Source organism: Oreochromis niloticus, linkage group LG15, assembly GCF_001858045.2.
Source record: "Oreochromis niloticus isolate F11D_XX linkage group LG15, O_niloticus_UMD_NMBU, whole genome shotgun sequence".
Classification (NCBI taxonomy): domain Eukaryota; kingdom Metazoa; phylum Chordata; class Actinopteri; order Cichliformes; family Cichlidae; genus Oreochromis; species Oreochromis niloticus.
The window spans coordinates 17,731,414-17,741,824 of NC_031980.2; the positions used below are offsets into that span (position 1 = coordinate 17,731,414).

The window sequence follows — 10,411 nt, forward strand, 5'->3', positions numbered from 1 at the left end:
AGTGTAAAGCGCTTTGGGGTCCTTAGGGACTGAATAAAGCGCTATACAAATGCAGGCCATTTACCATCAGAAAGATGGCAACTGCTTCTTTTAGCATTCAGCGCTACTGAAGAGTAGTGTTCACAAATGTACTAACACTTTCTAAGTATAACGTCTTGATGCATGCTCAATCATCCAGGTAAGTAGATCAGTACATCAGTATGAGCAAACAGCATGCAAGATGGCTGATTACAGGAACCACCTGAGATTCAGCCTCAGATGCCGACAAGACAGGATTACTCCTAAAAGTCTGCTAAAAGCTGCTTAATGAACGGGTGAGGCAAACAAGTTTTACCATCGACGTGTTAAAATCTGAAGAGGAGTGGATCCGACAGAGACTTACAATGCTTCTAGATGACAATGCTCTTAAAAAGGTGTTTGAATTCACCGAGAAGGATCGTCTAGCACAGCACGAGAAGTCTAAAACCAGGCAACAGAGTTTGACTTGTTGTGCGTCGGAAACCACAGCAAAATACAAAGAGTGTCCTCAGTGGTCAGAAGAGAGAAGGATGCCAAACCGAGGATGTGGACAAGTGGGTGAAGAATTTGTCTGACAGACAGCTCACCCAAACAGAGAAAAACATCCTTGCTGAAGGTTTGAATTTTGCTGTGACGCCAAGACAAATCCCGCTAGTGGAACTGATCACAGCCACAGAAAGAGCAATTTGAAAGAACAATATTGCAGACGTGGAAGCAGAGCAACTACGGGCAGACGTTTCGGTCTGTCTCAGCAACGCAAAGCCCCCAGCATCCAACATCAGCATGGAAGAGAGGAAGGCACTCCCATCACATTATCATCCTTTAGGCAGACAAAGGTAGGTGCACAGTTTTGCTAAACCAGCCAGACTATCATGAGAACATTTCGTCACTGCTCAGTGACGAAAATACTTATGAGCCCCTAGGACCCAGGAAATGGTTACAGGAAGAGGGTGATAGACTGTCTGAAGTAGCAGGTTAGCCTTCTTAGATTGTGACATTTCCATCAGTAATGGGGGACATCTAAAAGCTGATGTGTACCGTAAACCTACACATACGGATCAGTATTTAAGGTTTGACTCTCATCATCCAATGGAGCATAAACTGGTTGTCATCAGGAAGCTACAACAGAGAGCGAACACCATCCCCACAGTCACAGCGGCCAAAGAAGCAGAAGAACATCACATCAAGAATGCCCTGAGTAAATGTGGTTACTCCAGCTGGACTTTTGTCAAAGCTGGGAAGGCACCTAAAGAAAGCTCCAGCCGATCCAGGAGAGAAGGACAGCTGCCTTCTCGAAAGCCTGTAGGGATCCCGTATGCATCAGGAGTATCAGAACATTTGAGATGCATTGTTTCTAAACACCACATCTCTGTGGCTTGAATTTAAGAGAACAAACGTTATAGAATTTCCTTACCTGGATACCTGGATTACCTTTAAGACCTACCATAGAACCAAGTCCGCCAGAGCTTATATTATATTTTTACATGCTGTAGTGCCATTTTTGGGAGCATTTCAAGTTGATATACATCAATACAACCATTATAACCCAAATTTTAATAATATGTATGCATTAAGTGCATAGTAAGTACATAAATTGCAAAAAAGTGCAATAAACTACAAAAAAATTGAAAATCGTTTTTGTTTTTTTTAACATATATTTCTAGTTAGAGAAATTTAAGAGGCTTATCCCTCAAAACTGTAAATACAAAAAAGTTTCACAAACTAGTTTCCCACCACAGGAAATTTATTTTAAGTGTCTTCATAGTTTTATTTTTGAAATACACCAATTTTCATATACTGCAGGAAAATCGAAAATAAATATTATAATGCAAATTTGCGAAAAAACAGCATATGCATCAAAATAAACTATTTCCAGCAGTGCAATATGAGTCCTAAGCATCCCAGAAACGACACAGAAAGTCATAAAGTCAAACATAACTTTTAAAAACACAAGTATAGGCTCATAAGCCCCTGATGGTAAAAGAAACTACATTTCCGCAAAATGACGTCACGTCCGGTTTCGGGCAGATCACGGTGGACATTGCGCTGATGGAGTAGGAAGTGTTACGAACAGCTGATCGGATCGGCAAAGCGTGTTTCTGGAATATTATGTTTTTGTTGCTGCAAGCGCTTTTTATGCAGTTTTTGCAAAGCTATATGTGGAAGGAAACCGTGACCTAGGACAAGCTGATGGCATAAAATGTAAGTACAACTCCTCCGGTTTCATATGCAAAAAAAATTATTGCGCTAGCTTACATGGTTGCAGTGCTACCGGGATTTAAAAACAGTTACGCACAACAGAGCGTGCCCGCTCCGACCGGCTTTAAAGGGTTAACACAATCGTCTTTGGTGGCATCTTTGCTTCTGGAAATTATACTGGGATAGTTCCTCCCTCCAGCACTCCACGGTCACAGTCAGTTGTTAGCGGGAGTAGCATTCATGTGATCAAAAAATAGACCAGTGGGGAATTAGCATCTCTAAACAACAAATCAGAAAAGTTTGATTTTGCAGGTTGAAAAGATTGATCCAATCACTCTGAAAAGACTTTCTAACAGCTCTTCTCCCTTTTAATGTCTCACAAAAAAAGAAAAACATCCCTGCTCATCCTAAAATAATATCAATAATTATTTCTGCAGATTTGTGGAGGGGAATTGGAAGCAGGAAATCGCTGCACGTCAGCAGGTGAAAAGAAAAGAGAGGGAGGAAGTTAAGTTGGACATGTGTGTGTGTGTGTGTGTGTCACAGAGATCACACAGCTGAGGCATGTGGAGGTGTACAGCACATAGGTGTTTTGACTGACAGCTTCTAGCTGTAATCACGTGTATGATTGTTTCCACATGTGAAACGGATGTAAAAATGATTGGATGAAAAATCCCCCCGTGGCCGGCAGTCTGAATAAAGGCTGTGAAGTCGTGTCAACATGGTTTCAGTTATCCTGCAGGAAAGTAAGACTTTAACTTTTTATTTGATACATCAAAGCGTGAAGGTATGCAAGAGGGACTACTTTTACACACATGTAGACTATTGTACTGATGTTTCAAGTATATTTTTTTGTCTCTAACCACAAGATCAGATGTTTTCTGATAGTGAGTGATGGTTTTTTCCAGAGAGAGCAAATGTTTTTAATATATTGATCATTTTTGAGCCATTTTAGTTCACAATGGAGAGATCTGATTAAACTAAAATAATAATTTTAGTCAATTTTAGTCCATGGAATAGGCTGGAAAATCATGGGGAGACCTTTGCCTGTTCACATTTCTCTCTGGTGCGATATCACACCCCCATTGTGCCAATGAGTTTAATCAAAGGATGAAAACTAACATTTTGTACCCGAAAAACTATTGAGTATGGATGCAGTCATTTTGTAAATGATTCTGAAAAAAAAAACCTTTAAAAATACAAGATAAATAATTGGTTCTCTTATATTTTTTTTATTTTTTACATACAGAATAATTAGCTAGTTCAGTTACAGAGCCAATGCATAACACCACCCACCTCAAAGTGCTTTATATCATCAGCTAGGCCATACAATACCAGAGAGAAGTCCAAAAATCACTCCCATTTAATAGGAAGAACCATTCAGCAGAACCAAGCTCTTAGGTTAAAGAAAAAACATAAAAGAGGAAGAACGATCAACAAAACACAGACTACAGGAGAGAGAGGGCATTGTTAATGACGTTCAGCAGTGGCACATAGACACGTGGAGAAGAAATGCTGTGTCCATCATGGGAAGGCCTCCAACAGACTGATGTAAGATGCATAACTAAGTGATGTTTCAAAAAGGAACACTTTAAGGCTAACCTTAAAAACACAGGGGACGTCTGTCTCCTGAATCCAAAGTGTAAATGGTTCTACAAAGGAACCTGAGACTTGAAGGCTCTGCCTCGCATTCTACTTTTAGAGGCTCTAGGAACGACAAGCAAGCCTGTAGTCGTTGATCAAAGTGCTCTACTGGGATAATATGGCACAGTGAGATCTGTAAGTTATCATGGCACATGATAATTCAAAACTTTGTATCTCAGGAGAAAGATTTTAACATTAGAACCACCTGTGTAATACTGTGTAGCTGACCTACCATAGATGAACACAAGACTTTGACAGTGAATTCTTTCAGGAGGTTGGAGCGTTCATGGATTGTTGTCAGCAGTTTGTGCCGTTAACACAAGGGACGCTTCACAGTCACAGTAACAATAAATGCCAGAACCATAGACTGCATATAAAACATGAATGTAGCTTTGGCGTTTGGAAAGTGAAGCCAGTAATTCAGCTTTCAGTATTCCTGATGGCCGTGAGGAGGGAACTCATTTGGTTTCGAAAATAATTCTTCTTCTATGGAAGTCTGGAAAACAAAGACTTTGATCCACAACCTCAGGAAACACTTTCCTGATGAATTCGTGGCCAGAGTCACTAGTTTCAAGTCTTATTTAATACAATGTGACTTTCATTGTATAAATTATGTTCTCCTTTGTGTAACTGACAACTTGCAAGCCTTTGAGCGTGTGCCTCAATTAAACAGTGAAATCCACACTCACTTGTCACATCCCAGATTCAACATGTCTAGACTGTCACGGCAAAAGTGCACAGCTTGAGGCTTCATAACAAGTTTTTGCAAACTAATGGATGGACTCACAACAGTGACAGTCTGTGGCATAATGTTGCTTTCTAAAGATATGACCGGTGTTTTCTTTTGGCTTTTTTTTTATATATATATTTTTCTCATTTTTTCTGAATTACAATATATGAGATTATTTTCTTGTTCATCCCATAAGAGCACTCAGTTTCATAACAAGAAACCGAGGGTTCTTCATGTCTGGTTCAGACATGAAATTAACCAAAACATTGGTCCAACTCATGCATTTGCCACAACAAAGAAGGCAGATGTTGTAAATTCTCCTCAGCATCAACTCCACATGCCATCGTCCCTATTCTTCATCTCATTACTTGGCATATATAATCTCTGGTCGTACTGTGGCTTTTTGGGGCAGGGAGACAGAGTGAACTATAAAGGGTTTTATACAAGCTGAGGAGTGGAGTTAAACTGGAAGGCAGTCTGCATGTTTGTATGGAAACAATTCTTTCATGAGTTGCAATTCTGTTTGATTCCAGATGTAAAAAGCCACAGGGAGAGAAAGATGCATATCAGTCTTGACACCTAAATCCAGGATGATGCTGCACTTGAAGTGCTATCCTAACCTCACCGAAAAGACTACATTTAGCAAAAGTATTCTCTGTGCATTTCTTTTCCTAAGCAATAATGATTCTGAACAAGCAGGATAGAAATTCTTCCAGTTATATTAAAGGATCCACATACTTTTTTGGGGAAGAAAAGTGAGTTAGGTAACTTTAAACTTTGCATATTTGTTGGTGTAAGACAGGCTGGTCTGAGTATTTCAGAAACTGTTGATCTACTAGGATTTTCCCACACAACCATCTCTGGGGATTAAAAAGAGGAACATATGCAGTGAGCAGCAGTCCTTTGAGTAAAAATGCCTTGTTGATGTCAGAGGAGAATGGCGAGACTGCTTCAAGATAATAGGAAAGCAGAAATAACTCAAATAACCACTCATATCAACCAAGGTGTGTAGAAAGACATCTCTGAATAACACATTGAATCCTGTAGCAGATGGTCTACAACAGCAGAAGACTACATCAGGTCCCACTCCCGTCAACTAAGACAGCACAGGCTCACCAAAATTGGAAATTAGAAGACTGGAAAAACAATATGAGCAACATTCAGAAGGTAGGGTCTGAATTTTGCATAAAAAACACGAAAGTGTGTCTCCGTCATGCCTCGTTCAGGCAGTTTTGCTATACTATTGGCTGTAAATTACTTCAGGTGAATGGAATGTCTCTAAATGCTCATCTCAGCCAAAAAGCTAAGGATTTTTATAAAACTGTGAATCATGCAAAACCGCTCTGGTAAAATGCAGGAATTGTTTTAAAAAAGGGAAATGAGCATAATAAGTTCCCTTTGACAATAATTTTTTTTAAAAATCACAAATTATTATGATCCTACTTTAAGTCTAATCTCTGTACTCAAGTAATTACACTAAGTCATGCAAATGTTTTGTGTTTGTTCTTGACAGGGAAGCACGTTTTCTTTCTGGCTGCTTCTCTGTGGTCTGACCAGGAACTAACTCATCCTTATTCTAGAAAGTGAACCACAACATGTGGCAACAGAGCCCACAAACATGAGCTCATTCCTCTTGAGGGGAAACTAGCAACTGAAAAAAACAGAGATAGAAAGAGAGAAAGTCCCAGTGTTCCTCTCCACATCCATTTGTCTTTGGACTACATTCCTGCTCCTCTTCCTCAAATGAAATGGTTATCCCTGCAAACAATGAGAAGACTGAGCTGCAGGAGCATCTGCAGCATGTGAAGTGGGACATGAAACAAAAATTGGCTCACAAGGTCGAGGTCAACTTCAGCATCAGCACATTCTTTGAGCCAAGGCGTTGGAGAGAAAGCAGGCGCGAACTGAAAATGGCCCTAGTCTCTTCCTAACATGCTTTTATTTCCCACATACTTCGTGATCAGCAGGCCTCAGTATGTTATCAGGTAATACTGAGACAAACAGCTGCTTACGTGCTGAAATGTGGATGTATTATTTGAGAAAAGCATTACACATGAATCAGAAGAACAATACATTTTGACCAATAGGCTAACAATTAAAGTAAACTCATCAGTATTAAAAATACAGCTGGAAAGGTGAACTGTTCCTACTTTAAGAGCAAGTGCAAGTGCAGGCAGATATGTTGCAAAATGTATTTACCATCATAATTAAATACAAAAAAAGAATGTGCAGAAAAAATCTGAACTCTAAACTCACACCTATGATATTAATTTAAAAATCATAGTTGACCTTTTCGAGTTATTGTAACAAAAAAGGAAAAAAGTCTTTTCTGTGGCTAAGTCCTCAATTTTCCTTTATTCCTTGTAATGTTGTCAGTCTCCATATGAGTCACGTTGACCACGTGCTGTGTGCTTCATGCTTTGCTCTGGAATGTCAGGTTTCAAATAGCATGTACCCGATATTGCCTTGCCATGCCATGCCAGAGATATAAGATTGTGTGTAACTGTAAAATCAAATGACTATTATTTATTTGCAATAAAATAACATAAAACACACACCAAAGTACACACAGGACTTTTTATTAGTAAGTTACAATGCGGACACATGCACTGCCAAGGACATTTAAAAAAAAAATAATACTATGACATTTCATCATGTTTCAGTTAAACAAGTTAAGAATCAAGCAGTTAAGTAAGAAAAGATTTTTTCTGTTTATAACAATTAGAACATGTATGATTGAACACAGAAGAAACATGCACTTTACTGCACTGCAACATAGAAAATTATCCTAAGTGTAGAAAAACATATCATTTTCATTTGACAAACACTTGATGATACAAATGTGTTTGCAGTGACTGACTCACCCGAGTTTCTTCCAGAAGCCACAGGTTAACAGGTTAAAGGATATTTATTGTGTCACACAGCATGTTCTTTGGAAACTTGTTCAGCGCAGCGGTTTGAGAAAATATCACAGGCTGTCTGAGCGAGCAGGGTTTCCTTGATGTCGTACCCCTCCAGAGGCAAGTGCGGTGTTGGTGGTGCATCACGGTGTAGTGTGATGTACCGGGTTGTCAAAACCGGCTGCTGACATGACAGAACACTGCCCTCCTGCACCAGCCCAAAGGCACTTTCCACAAGGGGCTTGTCAGGTCAGGGATCTGGTAATGGACCCACAATGCCTCTGTAGAATCCACTCCTAAAGAAAACATCAATGACAATAATGTAAGGAAGAAGGTTATTATACTGAACAACAACTAAACTAAAAAGTGTGAAACAGTGGTGCATAAGTTAGAGACTGGGATGTATATATGTACATGACTGAGTTAGCCGTCTTCAGAAAGTGTAATGTTGTATGTATATTAATACCTATTCTGACACATGCATGTATGAACAAATAGCAACATGCATTTGTAACACAGGAAACCAAATTTTACAAATCTAATTACCGTACTCCAGTCTGGGCCATCCTATTTGGTACCGGCTTAGTGAAGATCATAGAGTTGATAGGTCCTGGCTTCACACCCTAACAGAAGACACATTTACTATGGATGGTGTTGCTGTTCATATGTAAACATGGTCTAATTCAAAAACTTTAACCTTATTTAAATTACCACTGTCCGTGGCTTGTGCCATTGCTGTTCAGATTCGGTGCAGCTATGCACAGGGGGACAACCGGCACTCTGAGTTGTGAGTAGTGTGCTGTTTGGAAGAGCAGTGCCACTGTGTGATTGCACATAACAGCACCTGCCACACAGGAGCACTGGCGATGAATCCAGAAGCTTAATCTAAGAAGAAAGAACTAAAATTAAAAATGTAACATCATCTTCATGGAAGAGCCGAACAGGAACATAGTTCAGTGTTATGGTTACTGACCCCTACAGGCTTACCCTCCTGAATGCTTAGTGTTTCCTTCTCTCCCTATTAAAACAATTTAACCATCCTTGATAACTGTAATAACTTAGATTGTGTATATTTGCAGTATTAACTTGGTGTAAATTTGTTTCTGATCACCCAAACACATCTGACTAGTCAAATTAGGTGTGATAAAGCAGGGGACAAGGAAAACATTCAAGTTGATGGGCCTTCAGGAATGAACTTAACTAATGCTTAAATGAACTGAACCCCACTGAACAGGGATTAACAACTTTACACAGCTTCCTGCCTACACTTAGTCTGTGTGGTGCCTCACTCTTCCTCATTGACCTGTAGCACAGGGCTCTCACACCGACCTCCCCTGTCAACCTGTGTTTTTTTGGATACTGAATAAAGATACAAGAACCATTAGCATTATTTCTGTACTACTCATGTCAACACGTCTTAAACATATATACTTTACACGTAGCAAGAGTAGCATTGGGTAGTTAACTACCTGCTTAGTTAGCCAACTACCTAACGCTATTATAAAAGTGTCTAACAACAAAAGTGACATTAGTTAAACCTCAACTATAAACACCGTTTAAGGAAACATGTAATGTAGAGAATTGACATCAAATGAAACACATAGCGGAGTAGCGTAGTGTTTGCATTTCACGTTAGCTAACGTTTCTTTGTCGGTTAATTTACGTTTTCTTACCTTCGTAGTTGTGTATATATGATGCAGCATATAACTTAAATCCTTTATCTAACATGCTGACGGGGTTTGTCGTCACTCTGTAAATCCGATGAACATCAATGATGTTCAAATTTGGGAGCTCTTGTAGGACGAGTGCAAACGCGGAGGTCGGATTATGAATGAGTGGGAGGAGTTGCGCCATTAGAAGGAAGATTACATGACGCGTCAAAAGGCTGAGTGCTTTGAAGTGCGGCCGTGCTTTGAAGTGCGGCCGTTAGGTCACGCCTACTGAGGGCATAAATAGAAGTCAAAAACAGCATTAGTGTGTGTTAGTCTGTTCCTCTGGCTTTGCGTTTCTTAACGTTTTGTCCATTTCCATCAGCATCGGCGGAGCCTTGGGCATACGCTGTGCGATTTTTTCAGTGGCGTTATTCAGCGCCTGCTCAAACTGTACGATTGACTCGCAGGGGTTAGAAGTTCGTAGGTCACGATGCAGGGTCTCACACTATACGCCCGATGCTCTGATGCGACCTGAGTGCTCACACTAATGCCGGGCTCACACTGTGCGATTTTTGACCCTTTTTGAGTCGTGCGACCGTTTTGGCAATCGGCCCGAGTTTGTCCTTCATCGTGCCTCGTGCATCGTGTAGTGTACGTGGGGTAACGAGAAGCGATTAACACCTCACGACCAGCTCCCGATCATCAATCGCTTGGTCGGGAGGATTTCAAACCTGTTTGAAATCCTCGCAACCGTCGTGAGGGTGTCACTGCAGCTTCTCACACTGCGCACGCGCAAACACAAATGTCAGCGAAAAAGACGGCGCAGCACGGCAGTGCAGCGTGTGATCTGGACACAAGCGATGGAGGCACAACTTGTAGAACTTTGGAAAGCTCACCCGAGCCTTTTCGATGTGGCCTCACAAAATTATCACGACCACAACAACCGTGAAAATAGTTGGATCTACACTGCTGCTCAATCACAGCTGCCTGATCAATGTTTTTCATAAAGTTGATGGTGGTGGTGTGCGTGTCTGTGTGAGTGAAAGACAGAGAGGCAGAGCGAGCGGCAGAATTTCTGTTATAACCTTCATTTTATGAACGCACAATTTGAGCACTCAGGTCGCATCAGAGCATCGGGCCGTATAGTGTGAGACCCTGCATCGTGACCTATGAACTTCTAACCCCTGCGAGTCAATCGTACAGTTTGAGCAGGAGCTGAATCGCGCGACTGAAAAAATCGCACAGTGTGAGCCCGCATAAGCATCAAT

General features: G+C 40.6%; 1 protein-coding gene and 1 long non-coding RNA gene across 4 annotated transcripts; one reads left to right on the forward strand and one right to left on the reverse strand.

The window, feature by feature from the left end:
* The first annotated feature begins 1,891 nt into the window (after positions 1 to 1,891).
* On the forward strand, positions 1,892 to 7,384 carry LOC109194916 (uncharacterized). 2 transcript variants are annotated; one of them, XR_002056664.2, is made up of 4 exons: positions 1,892 to 2,220; positions 2,655 to 2,963; positions 5,639 to 5,758; positions 6,105 to 7,384. It is a non-coding gene; the product is annotated as an uncharacterized LOC109194916 (long non-coding RNA). The 2 variants fall into 2 exon arrangements; XR_003214323.1 differs by lacking the exons at positions 1,892 to 2,220; positions 2,655 to 2,963 and adding an exon at positions 3,421 to 5,346 and having other exon boundaries at positions 5,431 to 5,758.
* On the reverse strand, positions 7,155 to 9,621 carry LOC112842520 (uncharacterized). 2 transcript variants are annotated; one of them, XM_025899229.1, is made up of 5 exons: positions 9,165 to 9,621; positions 8,758 to 8,850; positions 8,203 to 8,376; positions 8,038 to 8,114; positions 7,155 to 7,787 (listed from the first exon to the last, which is right to left on the reverse strand). In XM_025899229.1, exons 1-5 carry the CDS (start codon positions 9,192 to 9,194, stop codon positions 7,742 to 7,744), a joined length of 420 nt encoding a protein of 139 aa, XP_025755014.1. In that variant the 5' UTR covers positions 9,195 to 9,621; the 3' UTR covers positions 7,155 to 7,741. The 2 variants fall into 2 exon arrangements, with proteins under 2 accessions (XP_025755014.1, XP_025755015.1); XM_025899230.1 differs by lacking the exon at positions 8,758 to 8,850 and having other exon boundaries at positions 9,165 to 9,608.
* Positions 9,622 to 10,411: the final 790 nt, after the last annotated feature.

Excerpts from the sequence above, each read along its gene's own strand:
- LOC112842520 (XM_025899229.1), bottom strand. The coding sequence starts at position 9,194 with ATGCTGCATCATATATACACAACTACGAAG. Across the intron at positions 8,115-8,202 it reads GGCACAAGCCACGGACAGTG|GGTGTGAAGCCAGGACCTAT; the intron begins GTAATTTAAATA and ends GTCTTCTGTTAG. Across the intron at positions 7,788-8,037 it reads ATGGCCCAGACTGGAGTACG|GAGTGGATTCTACAGAGGCA; the intron begins GTAATTAGATTT and ends TGTTTTCTTTAG.